The 23,075-nt window shown below is 37.1% G+C and overlaps 1 protein-coding gene across 2 annotated transcripts in view; it reads right to left on the bottom strand.

The window, feature by feature from the left end:
• Window positions 1-416: 416 nt before the first annotated feature.
• The window catches only part of Invadolysin (leishmanolysin-like peptidase, invadolysin), a 122,774-nt gene continuing 100,115 nt past the window's right edge, over window positions 417-23,075 (bottom strand). The window contains exons 5-19 of one of the 2 annotated variants that reach the window (XM_089641495.1): window positions 20,238-20,349; window positions 19,261-19,496; window positions 18,314-18,451; window positions 17,404-17,469; window positions 16,873-16,996; window positions 15,637-15,738; window positions 14,651-14,838; window positions 13,740-13,769; window positions 12,901-13,033; window positions 11,984-12,143; window positions 11,211-11,305; window positions 10,147-10,218; window positions 7,045-7,176; window positions 6,358-6,581; window positions 417-5,341 (exon numbers count right to left, since the gene is read on the bottom strand). In XM_089641495.1, the coding sequence (XP_089497621.1) occupies window positions 4,711-5,341; window positions 6,358-6,581; window positions 7,045-7,176; window positions 10,147-10,218; window positions 11,211-11,305; window positions 11,984-12,143; window positions 12,901-13,033; window positions 13,740-13,769; window positions 14,651-14,838; window positions 15,637-15,738; window positions 16,873-16,996; window positions 17,404-17,469; window positions 18,314-18,451; window positions 19,261-19,496; window positions 20,238-20,349 (2,443 nt within the window). In that variant the 3' untranslated portion in view covers window positions 417-4,710. The remainder of the gene's footprint in view (window positions 5,342-6,357; window positions 6,582-7,044; window positions 7,177-10,146; window positions 10,219-11,210; window positions 11,306-11,983; window positions 12,144-12,900; window positions 13,034-13,739; window positions 13,770-14,650; window positions 14,839-15,636; window positions 15,739-16,872; window positions 16,997-17,403; window positions 17,470-18,313; window positions 18,452-19,260; window positions 19,497-20,237; window positions 20,350-23,075) is intronic. The other variant, XM_089641496.1, reaches the window with a different exon arrangement.

Genomic DNA, 23,075 nt, shown 5'->3' on the forward strand with positions numbered 1-23,075 from the left:
ACAGCACTGGAACGCGTGGATTTTTTTAGCACAGTAAGGGAAAGGTTAATGAAAAGCGCCTTTGGGATTCCATTTTTGTCTTTTTCGATCATACAATAACGGTAAAGTTCACATATTTGATCGGTTTTTGAAATATCTTGAGTTGTATCGAATATGTTAGAGTAAAAGGATGCGGCATTTATTTCATTTAGGCTTTAGACTATATCAGGCTCCGATATGCTCCGATACCTGGGAAGACAAATTGTAGAACCATAGCCACATATCCAATGACAACCCTGGTGAACTTCATTGAAGGGACCGGATTATTGTTAAAGGAATGAGGTAAAATGGAAGACAGCACAATGGCCCTATGGCCTAAGTGCTTTAACAATGTAATGTTCAATTTAAATAAATAAATCAATAAAAATATTGCTTTTTATTAAAATCAATACAAAAGTCTGTAATAGTTATTTAGGAAACATTACACACAATTACAATAAAGTATTTCCTTGCTAACACAAAACACACCTTAAATACGAAACTATGAGCTAAAAAACCAATACTTAAATTACACCGAGCGCGTCGATGGAAGTCTCGTTGGGAAGATGGTTGTCATAGTAATAGAAACGAAGGAAATGGGTCATAAACCAACTGATAGTATGAAACTGTGCGCACAAAAGTGTCGCCAACATCGTGTCGTCAACATTCATTGCATAGCCGCTTTGATGCGTTCAGTTTGGTCATAACTGGCGTATCTCCCTTTATTCCGAATTTTCTACAATTGCTTTCATTGAAGGAGCCAATTTGGTACTGTGATGGCAAAAGGTCGGAAACAACTTAACACTTAACAGACGTGTTGTCATTCTTAATCTTCGAAACGCTGACGTGACAGAGGATTGTCCAAATTGCACCAAACATACATGATATAACTATCACCTTTAAAAAGTGATAAAATCATTAAAAGTGATTTAAAAAAAACTTTTCATGACTTTTTTTAAATGGTTGACATTTGTTACACGAGTTTCTACGACTTGTTCTTGAGTTAAACAGCTCGGCTGTGAAACGATTTGCCGGCCTCTGTGTTTCCTCCCTCCTACAACATCACTCATTCCTCTCTTCAAAAAGAACCTCCACACAGCATCCCTAAAGATGAAGTAGGCGCTGAAGGAAATTATTTTCCTCAGGGCCTAAAAAAAAAAGCTAAGTATTTTGATTTTGATTTTGAAATAAAATATCACACTTAAATATATAATAATAAAATATCTTAAAATAATTCAAATACATGGAATGACTATGACAAAAAAATAACATACATTTTCTACACTACTTTGAATAATATTAAAGATAAAATATGTTTGTTCGTTGAGAAGGCATATTTACCTAAACAAAAACAAATTAACTGTTTGCACTCGGCCGTATCAACTGTTGTTCCGGCAAAAAGTCCATACTCACACGCGGTTGTATCAACAGTTGATACGGAAACTTTGACGGCCGATATTCCAGCGCTTTTTCGTCATAAATGTATTTCTTGCTCACTTGGACATTCGTAGAACTATCACGATGCTGACATCTACAAGAATTTCTCAATAATAAAATTGTATTTCATAAAAAAAGATCGATAATCAAGTGCGCCTCTTCGCGCCTTTTAGTCCTTTAGTTTACATTTTTGTCAACGGATGGCGTTAGTACTAGTATGTCATTCATAACTAAAAGTGATCATGGTGTCCCACTTGTGTCTATCACCTAAGTACACACACGCCGAGTGAATGGCGGGACCACATTCAAAAGATACGGTACGTCTTTGTATGAAATTTTATGTTTTTGTTTTTATAAACATCTAAGAGTGTTGACACACGAGGATTTGTTATCATATTGTGGAGAATAATCTGTTCTGTCTATATAGTCCAATAAATCATGACAGAATGCTATATTTTGACATTTCATTGCGTGCGTAGGTATTTGAAAACATGTACCGCGTACGGGTATAGATAAAACGGAGCGAAAAAAAAGAAGTCCACTATTCGGAGTCGTAATGTTACTTAAAATGCCATTTAGTGAGCAGATCTGAGTAGCAAGAATCCCCCTCAAGTTTGCTGGCATTATAAAAAGGGTGAATGTACTGCGCACCAAACTAAACATACTGGTACAGAAATCCTTTATATGTGAATGCATGGAATTTATCCTTAAAATAGATTTAACCTAGAAATCAGACATTATCCAAATCTTGAATACTTAGGACAGGATGTTTGACAGAATTTGAACAATTCATCAAATTTCAAGTTCGGTGAAATTTTTATTCAAGTTCTGTTATTAATTCAACAAGGGCCAGTTGCTTTACAGGACTTTGATAGTTACAGAACTTGCATCGGCTTTAACATTGAAATTTTTTAAATTGTTCAAATTCTTTAAAATAACCTTAATAAATTCTATTGATAGCCTGTTGTTCTTACTGATATAAGTGCCAAAGAAACTTTAGCCGTAGTCGTCAACTTTTTCAAGATACCGCACGGCAGAACAGAAGTGAAATAGTGCTACATTTTGAATTAACCGTTCAGGCGTCGTATTGTATTTCTGTAAAATCCAAATAAATAGAATATTACTAAACGTATCCGAAAACTAAAAATTGTTTTTGAAAGCTGATAAAATGTGCTTTCAAGTTGTATTATTAGAAATAAACATATAATTTTCAAAATATAAAAATTTTGAAGGCAAACATAAATAAGTTATAAAAATGGCTCACATTACGGGTTTTGGTCTCAACATTGAACTACAACTATTGATAACAAAAAAAAACACACATTTTATTACAATTATTATCGCATCCTCACTTTTTTGACATTTCATATAAAAATAATTAATAAAAAATTCATAAGATTCGTAATTCAGTTTCACAGATGGGAAGGCTGACAGAGATATTGAAAGAAGGGTAAATGGAGGGCGGAACGCAGTTGGCGCTATCAAAAAATTGTCCAAAGAAGCAAAGCTAGCAGTCCACAATGGAGTGCCGGTACCTACCCTGATCTAAGAAAGTGAGGCAGACTGAATGCTGTAGAAATGAGATCCCTGAGGCGTGTGCATAGTAAAACCATGTATGATCGTGTGAGAAATGTGAAGATCCGCAAAGTGTGCAAGGCTGGTGTAAGCGTAATGAGATCAAGAAAGGGACGCTTAGATGGTTTGGGCTTGTAGAGCGAACGAACAAAGAAAGGAGTGTAAGCAGTGAAAAATCACTAAGGCATTAACAGATCAAGTATATCTTTGTAGAACTACAGTTAGAGGAAGTCCCAAAATGCTCCCTTGTGGGACTCCAAAGTTTATTATAAGAGGGTTATTATTTTGTTTGCCATATGAATAACTCGAACCTGGAGAAACTCATGGTTTGGGTATACAGAACAAATGAGCGAAGAAAGGAGTGTAAGGAGGATATATGATGCAAATGCGAATGGTAGCAGAAGTCGGGGATGCCTGAGGAAGACATGGCACCACCAAATGAATCAGATACTTGAGTCGGGCCATGTCAAGAGTCAGAATAATATAAGAGTATGTATAAATGTGAATGAGGCAAGGAGTGTGTGCCAAGACCGAGTTGTTTGGCGGTCCGTCCTTTCTGCCTACCCCTGCGGGGAATCGGCGTGATAGTTAAATAGTTAGTTAGTCAGTTTCGTAATGAGAAAAGAAAACTTGTATGTACTAACTAATCTGTTAGACAATGTTTTAATTAAAAAAAATGAAATATTTGTTTTTGTTTTAAAAATGATCCCTTCTCATTCGAACAAGTAAAGCTCTATAAAAATAATTACTAATAAATAATGCATTTTTATTATGTATTTCAATACGGAATGCTAAAAAAAAGCTTAAAAATTATAAAACCACATAATTTCACTACGTTATTTACAAAAAAAAACAATTTTAAAAGGATACATGTTAAAAATATTATGTTTTATTAAATCTGACAAACCACTGAAGAGATTTAATATCTAGAAGTGCCGTCTGTACCGATTTGAAAGAAAACTGATGTCGCCAACAGTAAACGTAAGACCTGTCGACTTTTAGGCCCCAAACAGGAACACAGTGGAATTTATCATTGAAGAAGAAGACAAAACTAATAAATCTAAATGAAAAATGAAACAGAACGAGACACAGAAAATAAAAAGAGAGAATCGAAACAAGAATCTCTGTCTTACCAGGACAACGTCTTTAACCACTCGACCATCGGGACCTACTTATTATACGTCATTTCTGTCTATCTCATTTTTCAAATCCAGAATTATTAATATTATCTTGCAAAGCAGTTTTTGTCATATTTTGGCAGCGTCTGAGAAAGAATTAAAATATTTGAAATTCTTCAACCAATTTCACTAAAAGTAAAGTGAAAATGAAGATAATTTGACCACGCGGACACGCCCGCCACACATTCCAATCGGATTTTCGCTTCAGTGGATGTAACAGAGCTAGTTTACATATGACAATTCGACTCCTAGGCCCTATACAGGCACACAATGATAATGATTATCTGTATGAGAAAAAATTACAATATTTGAAAAATGTCCGCAGAAGTAAGGGAGAACTGACCTTACTTCCGCTACTATCGGTTTATCTGTCATATTATTATTGTTATTATTCATATTGCAAACATTTTGAAAAATTTTCTATCCATCGTCCTTCGAAAACAATAATAATAATTTAAAATCACCAAACAAAAAATTGCTCGTCCGTCCATTAAAATTTTTTTTATCTGTTTGAACCTTTATTCGATTTTCTCGTTTGGTTATTTTTATCCAACGATGTGTCGACGTTAATCATTTCTAGTTCGATCCCGTCGCATATAACAGGTTCGTCCAATACGAAATAACCTGGAGATTCGTCCATCAGATCAAATTCTTTTTGTCGCGAGATTTTTCTTTTACTGTCTCTACCTTTAGAGTCTTTTCTTCCCCGTTTTCCTTTGAAACTAGAATTCGCATCGTCGAATCGTTTTATTTCGTCGTTGTCTTCGTTTCGTGATATCTTTCGTTTTAAATCTGCGTCGAAATCAATGATATCTTCCACACAAGTGTCTTGGAAGCCTAAACTTTTGTCTAATACGGATCTGACTGCTTCTTCAAATTTGCTGCCACTGTCGACTTCTGGAACGGAAGTGCACGCTGCGTAGTTTGTACAGCATTCTTCGCGACTGGGTGATGCGTGTGCGAGTTTGCGCGGGTTCTCCACGACCAGCGTTTCGGACTCTATGAGGTCGCTGGCGTCCATGTTTCGTTCTTCGATGTCTGCCGCGCTTTGGGTGTCTTTCTTTGCGATGACGACTTCTTCAAGTTTGAATTTGGCTTTGTTTATTTTGGCTTGTTTGACGGCACTACGGTCCCTGTAAAAAGAAATCAAATTAGACATATATATGTTAGATAATATATTTGCGGCACATTCCAGATATACTCAATTGAAAATGCAGTGGTGAAACTCTTGGAAAGTCCATGTTCTACCGGTATTTCAATGGAAGATGATTCGGGGAACAAGCGTCATTGATCCCTTCTGCACTGGTGAGCAGTCAGAATCACGCCAAACGCGTGTTCAAAATTTGTTACATGAGAACGTATCCACTGATTTCTAAAAACACTACATAGAGCCTGGGCAACGGCGGGGACTTCAGCTGGTATAAAAATTTTGAAAGTTCAAAATTCGTTGGTAAATCTTAGCATTTACAGAAATATGGTTATAAATCAACTAAATTGTTAAGTTAAGGCGATGTCATACGTAGTAAAGCAAAATCATGTGTTTTTGGTTTGAAAATTTGGTCACCTAGAAATGTTTCAGATGCTTTAATTAAATACTGCGAGTAGAATACATCTTGGCCTTTGAAATAATCGAGTATTTTTTAGATAAATCTTTTTATAAGCCCAAAAAAAAATAATGTATAAGGCCTATGAAAACTGCTTTAAAGTTAAAAATCTCCTACTTACGAACCCATTTTCAGTTATGATTTTATTGTATAATGTGGCAAATTAAGTTATTTATAAAATGATCGAAAATAAATTAAATATTTATGCCTGAACATCCACAAAATAAAATAAAAGGCACTTTTTGGCCATGTTTTTTTCTTGCATAAATCAAAACAAGCGGATGGTGTTAAGCGGGAATTTAAACCTTATGGCCATCTACGTAAGGGTTGTTATTGATAGCGGCTCAATATAAAATATTACATGACGTAGTGCATCGCCTTAAGTGACTTTTTCACTGCATTTTAGCAACGGCAACGATATACCAGTAAAACCTTAGATTTGTCAGTCATTAGTGCTATAAAAATATCTTCCCTTTGATGTCTTCTCTCTGAAATTGAACTCAAGAGTTTTCTTTCTAAGTTTGTCATTCTTTTAAAACAATTACCTGCAGTTCTGGACGCATCCCTGCAGCTTGGTGATGACACCCGTGCACAGACAGAGGGCGCTAGCAGCCAGGGCTCCCAGGGAGATGCCCACTGCGATGATGTGCAGCCTGGCTGGGGGGGCCCTGCTAGCCCCGCCGGCCCCCGACCCGCAGGACAGCTCGTCGCGGGGGTACGCCGTATTCGGGGGCGCCTCGTCGCCCGGCTTGCACCACTCGCCGCGCCCCTGGAATTATAATTAGTTGTTTCTGATTGTCGGAAAATAATAAAATAAAATATGTCCAACTCTCAGGGAATGTTATTTCCAAATGTCGTGAATTGATAAGATGTTATTTCCGACTGTCAAAAAATGATAAAAGATTATTTCTGACTTTCGTGAAATGATAAGATGTTATTTCCGACTGTCTTGAATTGATGAGATGTTATTTCTGACTGTCGTGAAATAATAAGTTGTTATCTATGACCATCTTGAAATGATAAAATGCTACTTCTGAGACCAAATAACAAAATGTTATTTCCGACAGTCGGATGGAATGACAAGGAAATATGTTATTTTCAAGTACAGCAAAATGGTATGATGTTATATCTGACAGTCAGGGAATGGTAAGATGTTATTTACAGTTTTTTTCATTTATTCTTAGTGGCAAGTATTCCAACCTTGTCTTTAATTAATTTGAATAAACAGTTACCTGAAATTGTTTCTGGCACAAGTCCCGACAGGGCGGGCAGAGCAGCGCGCCTCGATGCAGCCATCCCCCTCGCACTATCCTGATGGAGATCTCCTGACCCGAGTGATAGCACTCGTACGAGTAGTTGCCCACCTGCAAACCAATCACTCATTACTCGGTGGAAGATACTCTCAATATCTGTGATGTATGGTAATAAGGTAAAGTATTTAAGCAATAGATGGCGCTAGTCATAAAGCTTACTCCAGAGTCTGACAGATTTCGCTAGAGTGTTACAATTATTTGTGAAATAAGATTGACAGGGAACAAGCTTCTCGGACCAGAGAATTACCAACCCTCGGGTAATGAACAGTGTAGCTAAATCCAGACCTATTATTTGTAATGTAGATAAACACAATGGTAAGTAGAACCTTTTACTTTTTACAAAGAGGTGATCAGATCTATCCAGTTACTATTCAACCTTCTTCTCCCCCATCTTCTCCCCCTACCAACTACCCTCGTCCTCACAACCATAAAATAAAGAAGGACACAAGAAATGTCAGACAGAGCACGTAATAAATGGGCTAGTACCAAAAGGTACTAAGTTGGTGGCGACATTGGTTTCCATTAAAATCTATACAGTGATGGACTCCGTGGTCGAGAGATAAGCATCTCGACTAGAAAGCCGGAGGTCGTGGGATCATCCCCGGCATGCGCAAGAAAAATTTTGATTGGAAGAATTTGTGTTATTTCACAATTTACTCATTTAACCTTTTGAACGCGTTAATATGCTCCGTTTTATCTATACCCGTACGCGGTACATATTTTCAAATACCTATGCACGCAATTAAATGTCAAATTATAGCATTCTGGCATGATTTATTGTACTATATAGACAGAACAGATTATTCTCCACAATATGAAAACAAATCCTCGTGTGTCAACACTCTTAGATGTTTATAAAAACAAAAACATAAAATTTCATACAAAGACGTACCGTATCTTTTGAATGTGGTCACATGTGGCCATTCACTCAGCGTGTGTGTACTTAGGTGATAGACACAAGTGGGACACCATGATCACTTATCATTTTTAGTTATGAAAAGTTATGAATGACATACTAGTACTAACGCCATCCATTGACAAAAATGTAAACTAAAGGACTAAAAGGCGCGAAGGGGCGCACTTGATTATCGATCTTTTTTTATAAAAAACAATTTTATTTTTGAGAAATTCTTGTAGATGTCAGCATCGTGATAGTTCTACAAATGTCCAAGTGAGCAAGAAATACATTTATGACGTAAGAGCGCTGGAATATCGGCCGTCAAAGTTTCCGTATCAACTGTTGATACAGCCGCGTGTGAGTATAGACTTTTTGCCGTAACAACAGTTGATACGGCCGCATGCAAAGAGTTAAGATAATAATATACAGTAAATTTGCAGAACTTTCCAGAGTGGAAAATACTCTCAGTATCGCCCTGGTGTAAGACCACCATTCAGAATTGAAATGTTGCTTGAAATGGCTTTGGCCGTGTTTGGTGACCAAATCCAAATAGCCAAGGACTTCCCCAACTCCTTCCCCTCCCCGCTACCTTCAGCCTTCCAACATACCCCGATTAGAGATGCCATAGTCTCACAGACTCCAGACAATTTATAAAAATTCTTGTGATGTTTTTCATTTGATCAACGACTTTGATCATCGTTATATAAATTAATTTGATATTAATGTGATTTTGTTGCAAGTTATTATTTGTTTTCTTCTGATATTTCATCTAGTGTATAAATACTAATCCATCATCCTGATATATAGGGTTTTCCAATAAGGATTTTCCTGGACTCTCCTGAACTCGTAAATTATTTAACAATTCACATACCTACAAGGCCAACCAGACAAAACCATTTTTTTCATTTGCCCACGTGCAGAACCAACCTTAGAAAAAATTCTCCAATCCCCCGTATATGCGCGCAATATAACACGCAATTTAACAATATCGATATTCTTAATAATACTCTTGTGAAATACCGAAACGAAGTCAAGCGTACGACCACAAATGTAAATTAAATCAATGCATAGTTATAGAAAAGGTATAACATGAGCGTCTCCTGTCCCCATTCCATCTTCCTCTGCCTCTTGCCCTCTCCTATTCCTTCTTCCTTATAATATATTTATATGATTCTTATTTTTTATTTTTTGTTAATTCCATTTTCAGGTAATGGTTATAACCAATTACAATTTTGTATTATATCACATTAACCAACATTAGCATAAGAAACTATTTTGGCTTACCTCATATTTAACCTCTTGTATAACTTATCCTGTATAAAATTGCTGTTTGTTTCTTACAATAAATAAATAAATAAATAAGAGGTGTTATTTTGAATAGCCCGTTATTTCGGTAGATGTTACTTTTGAAGCAGTCATTTTTTGACATTTGACAAGTAGAAACTACGCCATAAATAAAAATGGAACGATACACGCTTCAACAACGCATTGAAATGATTAAAATTCACTTGAGTGAATCAAATGCAAATCATCTTGAGTGATGAGGCCCATTTCCACCTCGGTGGCTTCGTCAACAAGCAAAATTGTCGCATCTGGGCCTCGGAAAAACCCAAGAGTTATTGTTGAAAAGCCTCTCTATCCCCAACGTGTGACTGTTTGGTGCGATTTATGGTCCGGCGGAGTCATTGGACCTTACTTTTTCGAAAATGAGGCTGGAGCAACAGTTACGGTGAATGGATTGCGCTGTCGAGAGATGATTAATGATTTTTTATGATATGGATGGTATTGATCTGGACAACGTTTACTTTCAACGAGACAGCGCTACGTGCCACACAAGCAACGAAACCATTGATCTTTTACGGGAAAAGTTTCTTTGAATATCAAAATAACACCTCTTATTGGAAAACCCTGTATATATATGTTACTAATTCCTGCTATGCAAGGACAGGGTCTAGAATGGTTTTTACACAAAAGTAGTGAGCCTTGAAGAAGTAACCATTTGTTACTTATAAAAGGGCGGGAAAGCAGTGGGTACCGTCTAATGTTGGAACTTTTACGAAATGGTAATTTCTGCCAACCACCAAAATCAGCGACGAGCTTTAAATAAAATAATTTAATGTTACCATTAGATGAAGTCGGCCTCCTTCGCATCTGTAGTCGTAACATCCAGAGCCCCAGTGTTGCCATTGACGAACCTGAAAACCAAATAATTAATTATAATGTGATAAATTATGTGCGAATTATGACGACGTGAGAGGAAACAGAATATATCATTCGAATCCTAACATAGAAAAAGAATCTACCGTTTAACTCCTAACAGTTAAACAGAATGTATCTTCGACTCCTAACAATGAAACATAATACACTGTTCAACTCCTAACAGTGAAACATAATATAACCTCGGCTCCTAACATTGAAACAGAATATCAAATGATTGCATAACTGTATTTGGTAAAGTGACCCGATCAATCATTAGTGGTTGGTGATCGAATCAAAATGATCAGATTAAAAGAATCGGGTCAAAATGATTGCTTCAATATGATTGGGTCAAAATGATCAAAAGATCGGGTTAAAATGATAGGGTCAAAATGATCAGGTCAAAATGATTGCATCAAATGATTGGTTCAAAATGATAAGGTCAAAATGATTGAGTCACAAAGATTGGTTCAAAACGATAGGGTCAAAATGATCGGGTCAAAATGAAAATCAAAATGATCGATTCAAAAGGATCGGGTTAAAATGATAGGGTCAAAATGATTGAGTCAATATGATTTTCAAAATGAATGGGTTATAATGATCGGGTCAAAATGAACAATTCAAAATGATCAGTTCAAAATGATCGGGTTAAATAATAGGGTCAAAATGATTTGGCCACCAAGATAGGTTCAAAATGATAGTGTCAAAATGATTGAGTCAATATGATTGGTTCAAAATGAATTGGTCAAAATGATCAAGATAAAATAATAGGGTCAAAATGATTTGGTCACAAAGATTGGTTTAAAATGATAGGGTCAAATTGATTGAGTCTTTATGATGGTTCAAAATGAATGAGTCAAAATGATCGGGTCAAAATTACAGGTAAAAATGATCAATTCAAAATGATCGAGATAAAATAATAGGGTAAAAATTGAGTCAAAAGGATCATGTACGTTGTTCTGTGATTTGCTTGCAACTTGTCAGTACTTGCCTGTCTGCAGGAGCGCTGTTCCCACATCCTGTTTGTGTGGTCAAAACACTTAGAATTCTCTCCATAGCTTTCAAGGGCAAAGTTCTTATCTTCATCTGAAAATAATACATATTTTATAAAATAGCAAAATAAGCAGTTTTTTAATGTTAAGTACTTGGACCAAAATCTTTGGACCTAAGCCGAAAAATGGACTGTACAAAAGTTTTGACTACATACGGGAGATCCAGACGAATATAATTTGCCTTAGGGCCTTTTGGGGAGAGGAAGGAGTGAACATGTTGTAGGAGGGAGGGAACACAGAAGCCGGAAAATTGTTCCACAGCCGAGCAGTTGAACACAAAACGAATCGAAAACACCCGTTCTCATGTGACTAATGTCAACAGTGTACAAATGTTGGGCGCGTGTTTCCCGACTATGCACCGGTGCCATCAGGGATCAATGATGTTAGTTGCTCGGAGCATCTTCCATTGAAATACCGGTAGAACAAGGGCAGCATTCCCACTTGACGCCTGTGCTCTAAAGATTGCAATCGATTTGTTAAGAAAGGAAAATCTATCAAACGCACCACTAGTTTCTGCACAAAATTCAGAGTTTTTCTAAATATTTTGGGGCGCCAGACCATAAATGGGTGCCAAATTCAACAGTGGGGAGCTCTTGCGATTTGTAGAGGGTCAGCAGTTGTGTACTATCTGCCGGGCTTGAGGACAGAGGACTGGACGCGAATGGCGAGGTACCACAGTTAGTGGAGAGCGTTGATGATGATGTTGACTTACGAGGGTTATTGTCTGCGAAGGAGCATCGGGAGCCACGGACCACCTGGTTCTTGAACTTCCAGGTGAACTCCTGGGTGTAGGGGCAGTAGTCTGCTAAGGAGACACTGCCTCCATATTGACCTTCCGTTCCTGGTTCCGCATCTGCCACCCAGTCGAAATGCTACAGAAAAAAACTACAAGTTAACTACATATTGCTAGGATAATATAAGAAGTTATGACTACACATTGTTTATAGGAGTTGAGTATTAGCGAGTTAATAGTTTCACAAAAATATAACTTTCACAGTCGAAGGGAAAGAAAAATTATTGCTGAATGTAGTTTCAGAAATATGGAGAGTGAAGAAGAAGAAGATATTTAAGAAGGGAAAGAAGACAAGGAAGTAGAGAAAGAAGATAATTAAGAGAAAGAAAAAATTAAGAAGATAATGAAGTAGAGAAAGAAGATAATGAAGAAGAGAATGAAGATAATGAAGAAGTGAAAGAAGATAATGCCGAAGAGAAAGTAAAGAAAAAAGAGAAAGAAAAGAAACAGGAGAAGGAAAAGAAAAAAGAGAAAGAAAAGAAAAAAGAAAAAGAAAAGAAACAGGAGAAGGAAAAGAAAAAAGAGAAGGAAAAGAAACGAGAGAAAGTAGACAGTGAAGAAGAGCGAGAAGAGAAAGAAGAGAAGGATAGAAAGAAGGAGACCATTATGAAAATAGAGTAGTGCCGCCTATCTAGGTTTCTTTTTCAGAAACAATTATTGATGGACCGAGGAATATTCGGGGACATGTTGCAATGCAGATAATATATATTTTTATTATTATGATGTGCATTTTACACAGTGGAACATAATGTGAGATGGTTTTTTTTTCACAAATGAAGGGGAAAGGGGAACTTTAAAAGGTAAAGGGAAGGAGAAGTGGAGGGGGGATGTCTCACCTGGTACAGCGGAGGCAGCGGGCGGTCGTGCAGCACAAGATTACACAATGCGACACTGTCGCGCTGCTGAGAACACTCCGTCTGCAGCGGGTCTCGTTTCACACGCGAACAGAACGGATGCGCCGAGCGGCCTCTACAAACACAACACAAACGTTATTTGATGAGTTTTACACACAGAGAACCAAACGAGCTGTATGTACTACTAGAAATAAATTGTTCTTTCATTACTAACTTTACCAAAAATACTTCAACCTACATTACTAGTTACATAATGACTACAATTTCAAAATTAGTACAAATGTGTTCATAAATTATACATAAAATAATATAAATTCCACATTTTATTAAACATATGTAAAAAAAATCCATAGCTCATGCTGGAAAAGATGTTGAACTGGAACCAAATTTTGACAAAATTTTAAATTTGAAAAAAAAATCTTTACTGAACAATCAAAACTGTCACCATCTTGAAACGGAAACAGGACCAAACAAACAAAAGTTTACCTAAAAATTTAACAGAATCATTTCGGCTCCTAGGTCCCAGGTAGGGCGATGATATTTTTCAAGGAAGAATTTTGATAATATTTTATCAATTTTACCAGAAGATAGAAAAAATTGACCATAATTATACACATAGACATCCACATTACAATTATTTTGGTTAATCTCTTCAGTACAAAAGAACAAGTTTTTTATGCAGCCAACAAAACATAAATAGTATAAAAATAAATACAGTAACATCAAAAATATCTAAGTTCTATTCTAAATTACAAACATCACAATATAAAAAAGTTTACACAAAATACAAAACGAAATACGAACGCTTGAAAAAGATTTACCCCAAATCCACATCCGGATCTTCTCCGTCGCTGCAGCAAGAAAAAATAAACAAAATCTATTATTAAATCAAAATTTATTAGACATTGAATTATTTTTTTATTTTTTTTTTATTTTTTTTTTATTTTTATTTTTTTTGTTTTTATCTAAGTACATAAAACAGGCATGGTGCCCAAGAATTTACATACATGGATGTTTAAATACAAAATAACAACAAAAATAGTAACAAAATGAATAAGCTAAATATGCAGAAGTAAATAACAAATAAGAATGGGTAAAAGGTAAAGGTAGGACACTGATTAGGTAGGTACAATGTTGCTTCTCATTAAATAAAGGGTTTCATCACAATATCAGCTTCATATGATTAAAAGTAATACATTTTTTTTGAAATGTTTAAATTGGTCATTAAAAATGTCTATTACATTATTAGAGCCATGTATTATAGGATCTTGTCAGCAATTGATTCACATTTTAGGTTTATAATTCTATGATTGCACTGATCTATCCATTTTCAAAGAATCCAAATAAAGGATGACATGTCGCTCGTCAAACCGAAAACTCAAACCTGGAGAACCTCATGGTCACTGTCAAAGTGGAAGGCAGGATATTCATAGGAGGATCACCAATGTGTTGGAGTGATCAAGTGTCTGAGGTTCTCCATGCAGCACAGAACTGTAAATAGTGGTGGTACCAAAACGCTTCCTTGTGGGACTCCAACGTTTATTGGAAGACGGTTACTCTTTTATATACAAAACGGATAACTCAAATCTGGAGAAGTTCGTGGTCACTGGCAAAGTGAAAGGCAGGAGAAGCAGCGGACGGTCACCAATGTGTCAGGTGTCATGACTATTAGGGTAACGGTTCTCAACAATGAGGCAACAACTAAAGAAGATATAATGGAAGGAATACTGACTTTCCGGCCGCATTGTTGATCCACTCCTTGCAAGACCTTGTGGCGAAAGCGCAGCCAAGATCCTTGCCCCAACCCAACTCCTGGGCCTGGCTGTAGTCTGCCTTGTACCAACCCGTGTCTTCCATCAGAGCCAGAGTTATTCTAGAAAACACCGGGTTCTGGGTGTGAGTCCCAGTCATAGCTTCGTTCTGAAATAAACAAATCTCATTATGATATGATTTGAGATTTTCCCAGCAATTATTGTTAATAAATTTTTGGTTATGATGCCTTGTTATGCTTCCTCCTTTTTTAGCCAAAGTTTCAGACAGCGTTACAGTGTCCATCATCAGGATTGTTATGGAGTGTGTAGGTGATACCGTGCTGGCATGTTAATCCTTCAAGCTCCGATATTTCAGTATAATTAGTTAAATTAATGAGGTTTTCGGTGTTCAGTTTTGGTGTACCCATCAAGAAACATAAACCGAGAACTATAAATCTTAGCAGAGTCGTCTCTATTAATATTGATAGGTCTATAATTAGGCGTGCTACGGAGGCAATCAGATCTATGTCATCTTTGGGGATGCTGGGTGGAGGATTTTTTGAAGAAATAAAGGAGTGAACCTGGGACATAAATGTTTTTATCACAATTTGATCAAAAGCTCAAATGTGCAGAGAATCAGTGTGTAACGAAGAACCGGGGAGGTCGGGGCTTCAAATCCCAGTATGCCGAAGTAAATAAAATAATATTTAGTACATTTGCGGCACGTTCCGGAGTGATGGATACTTTCAGTACTGCCCTGATGAAAGAGCACAATTTAGAATGGAAACGTTGCTTAAACTAGCTTTAATGGTGATCTTTATATCTGAATAACCAGATACTTCACCACTTTCATTTCCCCCATCCCCACCCCCTCCCCACTAACTCTAGTCTCACAACATAACCCAATCGAGAATACAACAATCTCACTGGCTGCAGACAGTTGAGAGCAGGCGGTTTTTAAACTGACCTCCATAATTCTTTTCTCCCAATGCGTGAGTGCAGTGCCCTCACCTCCTTGGTCCTCCAGTTCTGCGCCCTCCAGGGTGCTGCATCCGTAATGCTCACGCACCTGCAAACATGCATTGCACGTAAGTAAGGTGGGGGAAACAAGAGAAACTGTGAAGAAGAAAAGAAGGGTTCATCAACTGACTAACTAACAGACATCAAATAGAGTGGCGTACAAAGATGATTCACAAACACAGCAAGAGCTTTGAAAGACCGGCAATATTAAAAGAAAGAAGAGAAAAGGGTGACTTGGTTGAGACTTCTAAGTTTTATCTGGACGTTATAGTTGTCCTAGTATCCAATAAATCTTCACCACCAACACAAATGTAAATCTAAGTGGATACCTTTTGCTTTCACTCCTAGGAAACACTTCCTTGCAAATAGAATAGTGGAAGCAACTTCTAGAACAAATTTCCACAGTAATATAAATTAATTTAAAGCTCACTTGGAGAAAAGAAAGCATTGACTAATTGTGAAATTATACATGAGCGCTTCAGCAGAATGTTTCCTGCTCTAACTAATAATAAAAGATCATGCCGTTTCTCGGCAGGGATAGGCAGAAAGAATGGACAGCCAAACACCTCGGTCTTGGCGCATACTCCTTGCTCCATTCACATTCGTGCATCGTCTCATGCATACCTTTCTGTTATTCTGACTCTTGACATGGCCCGACTCATGTATTTGATTCGCTTGATTGTGTCGTCTTCCTCGGGCGTCCCTGACTTCTTTTACCATTCGCATTTGCGTCATATATCAACACACCTTTCTTCGTTCATTCGCTCTGTATACCCAAACTATCTCACTTTGCCAGTAACCATGAGTTTCTCCAGGTTCGAGTTATTCATATGGCAAACAAAATAATAACCCTCTTATAATAAACTTTGGAGTCCCACAAGGGAGCATTTTGGGACCTCCTCTAACTCTAGTTCTACACAGATATACTTGATCTGTTAATGCGTCAGTGATTTTCCTCTGCTTTTCCAGACTTTCAAATAATAATAACAGTTAATTTGTATAGCGTAATTTTGTGATGGTTCAACTGAAGCATATATACAAAAGAGAAATTAGAGCAAAATGTCAAGTGTTAACCACTGGGCTAAATATGAAGACTCAAAACTCCTTTAATTAGGGATGCAATAGTTCCACTGGCTCCGAGAATTTCGGACCCTTGTAAAGTATAAGAAAATAAATGTTTTACCTCCTTCACCACTCTTGGGGTTATCATGACTTGGATATTTCTGGTCATGAAGCCGCCACGAACCATCCATCTTTCTCTGGTAACGTTCTTGACAACGCGGTCCGACCACTGATGTATTTGGAGCCTGCGCAAAAAAACAAGTGTAAAAATTGGCATGCAAAAGGTATTTTATCAAGTACTCAACTTTGTGTTTTTGAAAACACAATACTCATTATGCCAAATTGGCTAAAATTGTTGTCAACAATATGATCGTTATACCTGTGAACTGAATACAATTTGATCAGAAGCTGAAATTGGACGAAATCAAATTAACGGGGACCGTTTAAAAAGTCTAAATCACGCTGATCGTAGATTTGATGGTTATCAATTGTTATTATTTATAGATCGGAAAATGCTGAATAATTGAGTACCTCTTGATTTTGCACTATTTTCCAGGATATTGGAATGAAATTGAATTTAATAATATGAAGTATTGGAAAGATGGGTTAACAAACGTCAGTTAAGCGAGTAACAATCATACAGAATACTCACTCTTCGTTTAGTGGAGGACTTCCGGTGTCCTGATTTCTTTCTGTCAAAGGGTTGCCTTCATCATCTCTGGAAATAAAAAATATGTATTTAAGCGATAAGAAGTAAATAAACAAGATAAATTATCGGCAGACATTGGATTATATGCAAATGCATAGAGCATAATTGTTGAGTAATGCTATTTAAGGATTTTTGGTCAATAAAGCATATTTGAGCCTTTTTGGTCAGTAAAATATATTTGAGCTTTTCAGGTAAATAGTGAATATTTACCGGGTGTTTTTGGTCAATAAAGCATATTTGAGCAGTTTTGGTCAATAAAATATATTTGATCTTTTTGGGTAAGTAATAAATATTTTAGCATTTTCGGCCAATAAAGCATATTTGAGCTTTTCGGATTAGTAAATAAATATTTTAACTTTTTGGTCAGTAATGCACATTTGAGCCTTTTGGTCAATAATGCTTATTTGAGGTTTTTTGGTCAATAATGTATATTTTAGCCTTTTTTGCCAATAATGCATATTTCATTCATTTTGGCAAAAAAATCATACTCGAAACATTTGGATCAACAATGCATACATCGGCCATTTTATTGCTTTATGCATAAAATTGAGGTCCTTCGGTTTACTGGCCAAGGAAAGCTCTTAAAAAAGCAACTTAATTATAGATATGACAAGTATTACAGTGATTATTTTAGGATTATTATGTCATGTTGCCCTGATGATGGACACTGTTCGAAACGTTGACTAAATTAGATGAAGGAGGTAGTGCAACAAAGCATAATAAGCCAAAAATAAATCACAATAAGTAACTAAACCCTTGTACATATTTAGGCATGTTTGCTTGCATAATTTGGCAATTTCAGTGCATAATGTATTCCAATGTCCAGTGACGAGTGATAGATCCTACAAGCTACCTGTAGAAGGCGAAGAGTGAGACACTGAAACCCAGTGCGTGCAGCATCTCGTGCTGGACCGTGGACATCATGGATCCCAACTCTTGGGGGCGTGTGGACAGTTCCGACGGACAGAAGTTGGCGTGGCCTGCTATGGGCCTGAAACACACAAACAAACCATCAACATTAGTTAAAGAAACAAGGCCAGTTTGAATGATTGGACTAAAACAATGTTACGTAGCGGTTTAAATCGTAGTAAATAATAATAATAGTTGAATAAGCCGCAAATAACAGCACCTGCCGGTACTAAATTCTGGCCATCAGCATTCGGTGTGGCAAAACACGCAACTAATCGCCACACCGTTCCCGAGGCACCCCGGTTTGCCCTCTCGGAATCCTCACCTCAGCGCGTCAACATGCTGCTCTGGGGTCGCTGTTCCGCAACTCAATCCGGATACCAAGGAATATCTAGACGTTAGTCTGGGTAACCACACTGAAATCCTTGCCAATTAACAGGGCGACACAGTATAAAACTCCTAGCCGAACTTCTCAGCGAAACTAACTATGGCCGCCTACACTTCGCTCACCGATTGAAGAACCATGTAAACTTGACCATCCTATCCCCTTTCCATGTGCTTTCATAAACTCAGTGCCGATTTCGTAATTTAAATTCAGAGAGTTGAAAGTTGAGTTCAGAAATTAGAACTATATTTTGTACCCGTCTTATTTTCCATGCTCCATGAATATAAGATATGTTCTATGTGATAATCCTTTGTATGTTGTATCATTTATACATTTTTACTCGGGAGATATTTTCAATTTGTATGGATATTTCAGGCGACTAATAATAATTTGTTATCCTGTGTGCTTTGCATAAAAAACCTTGTCTTATAAACATTAGTTTATCCTTAAAAAATATATATATTTGAAGTAAAGTTGGGTGAAAATATGGTACATAATAATCTCACCTGTCTAAGGCAGCTTCCTGCTGACAATGTGCGGCATACGCCACGGTGAGTCCGCGCGTACATCTCTCCGTCTCAACTGCCGACACGTACAGCACAAAGTCAGCGTTTGTAATCCCCCCAGCGCCGGGATGCGAGGCATTTACCGGGCCGGTATTAGAGACAGGGACGCTAATATCGGGGCTCGATGACGTGATGGGTCCACAGTTATGTCCGGTGGCATTGCAAACGTAGCACGGCTAGAAATAACAATCATTTATTATTTATCGACGTGTAAATGTGAATGAAAATAAATTTTAAAAGTCATAGTCACAGAGTGGACAAGTAAAATTTTTTTAAGTTATTCCAAAATATAAATATTCATCCTAGACTTGCAAAAAAGTCAATAGATGTCGCACATTAAAATAAAAATAAGATATGTTTATCTAAGACGCTGTCGAGATTGCATTCAGTTCAGGTTGAATCTTGCGATCATACATATAGATGGTTGCCAGTAAAAATGTGCGGCGAGAAAAATGAAGACAATGTTAATAGTTCTAATTCGAAGTATGATACAGTTAAATATGACCGAAGGAGATAGGGTCCCATTAGCTCAGCTGGTAAAGCGGCGCCCCGGCAAGGCAAGGATATTGGATTCGAGTCCTAGATGTGACCATATCTTTTTCTTTTTTTCTTTTTCAGATTTTCGTTTACGAATCGCTAATATTATCTTCATTAATTAAAAGTTTATTCGTTAACGACTAGAGTTTATTTGGAGATATTTCTGGCAGTTAAAAGTCACACTATCTCATTTTGTATCACTGTGAGAATTATGATTTAAACAGTATTAGAAATATAGAACACCACGCTTTGTATTTGCATTTAAAAGTTTATTTTAGACGCTATGGAAAAATGGAAAAATGCAACGTAGGGAGTTAAGAATTTTTATTTTTAAGATAAACTTGACAACACCCAGACTGAAAAACTTTTTATTTTCTTACATTGAGATGCTCCTCAGGTACTTGCACCTCTCCGCATGTCGTGATAGGCTTGCAGGCACCGATGCAATGCGTCCGTCCATTCTTCACAAACACTTGACGGGACGAGCATTTTCTGAAAACAAAGCAAAAAATCAATTATGTATTTATTTATCTTTCATGTTATCTTTGGGGATGCTATGAGGAGGGTATTTTTGAGGAGAGGAAGTAGTGATGTTGTAGAAGGGAGGAAACACTGATGCCTTCATATTGTTCCATAGCCGAGCTGTTATCTCAAGAACGAATCGTACAAACGACCCATTCTCATGAGACAGTGTGTTTGAAGTGTCACGAATATGTACCGGTCAATGGCGCTGGTTCCTTGGAGCATCTTCTATTGAAATACCGGTAGAACAAGGACAGCTTTCACACCTGACGCCTGTGCTTTAAAGATTGCAATCCGGTCAAGTCCAGCCCTTAATATCTTAATATTAAAAAAAAAATGTCTGGGCGCCAATAGTTGCAAATTCGACCAAAAAATTAAAGGCGCCTTTTTTCTCTCCCAGGCGCCAATTATTGCAAGTCTGGTAATTAAAATGTCCAAGGCGCCTTTCACTGTCCCAGGCGCCAATTGTTGCAAGGCCGACAAATAAAAAATTAAAGGCGCCTTTTAAGTGTCCCAGGCGCCAATTGTTGCAAGTCCGACTCATAAAAAAGGCGCCTTTTAGTGTCCCAGGCGCCAATTGTTGCAAATCCGACTCATAAAAAATTAAAGGCGCCTTTTTAAGTCCCGGTCACCAATTTTTTTTACAAATCCGACCCAGGCTCCAGGCGCCAATCGCCTTTTGTATACATATCATATGCATCATAGGTTCACACAGCATCTCGCATATACGAGTATTTTGTGTTCTCTATATTGTCGCTACAAGTGGATCTATTCTCTACCTAGCGATTTGATAGCAAACCGATGTCATCAATCCACACAAGTCCTTTAGACTCCTAGGTCTTAGACAGATCTACGAAATTGATTGAATTTTCAAAAAAAGTATTTCGTCACTTGAAAATATTTGATCAATTTCAGCGGAAGTGAGGTCAATTTTACCTCACTGAATACACACGGACACGCCCTAAACTTGCTTGTATATTATATCGGATTATCTCTACAATGTTGCTGTCATTGCGTGGAGAAAATTATAGACTGAGTTCTGTTTCAACTCGACCGTTTTGCATTTTATCCGTCTGTAAATTAGTTTTTTCGTTCCGTTTCAAAGATGGTGAACGTTTTGTGAAATAGTAGAATTTTTTCAAAAATAATTATGGTACCTACCTGCCAGAAGATAGTAAGATAAAATAATATTGTCATTGAGATAGCGACGTTTCTTTAGATCTTTTTAAATATGTTACGTTAAATATTTATGGTTTATAATTAATTAGGAAGGTACAGAGTGCAGCAAAACAGACGGTGCAGTTCTGAAGGGCCGGTACATCCTAGGAGCCAGGGTGGGGTCTCACTTTCGGGAGGGTCGTGCCGTTTTCAGTCGTTACCAGAGTTTGATCCGGACAAGACCGGGGCTTCGCCGTCCGCATGTCCTTCCGGCAGCCTTTTGCGAATTCTTCGACTCACCTTGGAAGAACTCAAATGCAGCCGAAAACTTCAGAAATCGTCTTCATCAATGCATCTGATGTCATCTTCAGAACTCAATGCATAAAACAGCATGATGTACTGAATAAAATAAAATGAACCCCATTCCTTGCGCCGTTTTTTTATAATAGCCCTTCAAAACTGCACTGTCTGTTTTGCTACACCTTGTATATAAGTCAACTCACAAATCTTATGATTTCAGAGTAAATTTGCTCTAAATAGTATAAAATAAAGTCGCTATCCGCGTCTGTCTGTTTGTGCGCTTAGTTCTTCTAAACCACGCAACGGATTTTGACAGAATATTCACTATAATTTAGAGAATTTCTTCCGGAACGTTTATATATATGACATGACGATGTTTTGTAATCAAGTCTTTGCGGGAAACGAGAAAACTCGTCATACGCCTTTTTACAGTAAGACGCGGGAGACGAGTTTACTCGTTTTGTTGCGCAAAGCGGTAAGGAGCGGGAAAGTTGTAAACAAGGGGGTCTAAATGGGTGCGGGGTCATGTGTTTTCCATTGTTGGCGGTACCCGATCTATCTACCTGTCAATACAATGAGTTTGAAACACAACAAAAAAATAAAAATAATAAAATCGCTGTCGCGTATGTTGCGCTCACAAACTACGCAGTGAAACGCGGTACTTATGCAAGTTTTGCAATGTGCCCCTGCATAAAGGAAAGTGTTTCGAACGCTATCACACATTGAAGCACTATTAGGTTATAGTTTTTGTTTATATGTATTGAAAATTTCTAACTAATCTTGTAATTTTGTATTAATAAAGTTATTTCGATTGTGAAATACTGTTTTTTCTATAAGTCCCAAGAAAGTAGAAAGTTTTTGTTCATAAAAAAAATGAATTACACATACATTGCTAAGTAAATAAATAGAGACATCTTTTTAAAGTAAAACACTGAAAGTTTCATCGAAAAATAACAAATAGATCATACGATATGAATATTTTGCGGAAAGTCTAATTTTGGCGCTAAAATTAAAAAAACACCCGCCCCCAATTTGGCGGTAAAATGCCCGACCATATAGTGTTAAAATACAGACCAGGAAAGAGCCACGAACTACGAAGCAATAAAACAATAAATTGATATTATATTACACTCGATGCAGCAATGATCCATGAACACGTGCAGTGGTGCAACTTTTAATTTTATGTCCCCAAGGATAAATAAATTATCTCTAAATAGTATAAAATAAAGTCGCTATCC

The sequence above is a fragment of the Hesperophylax consimilis genome, chromosome 17, assembly GCF_061612785.1.
Source record: "Hesperophylax consimilis isolate HC1 chromosome 17, BYU_Hcon_1.0, whole genome shotgun sequence".
Taxonomy (NCBI): Eukaryota; Metazoa; Arthropoda; class Insecta; order Trichoptera; family Limnephilidae; genus Hesperophylax; species Hesperophylax consimilis.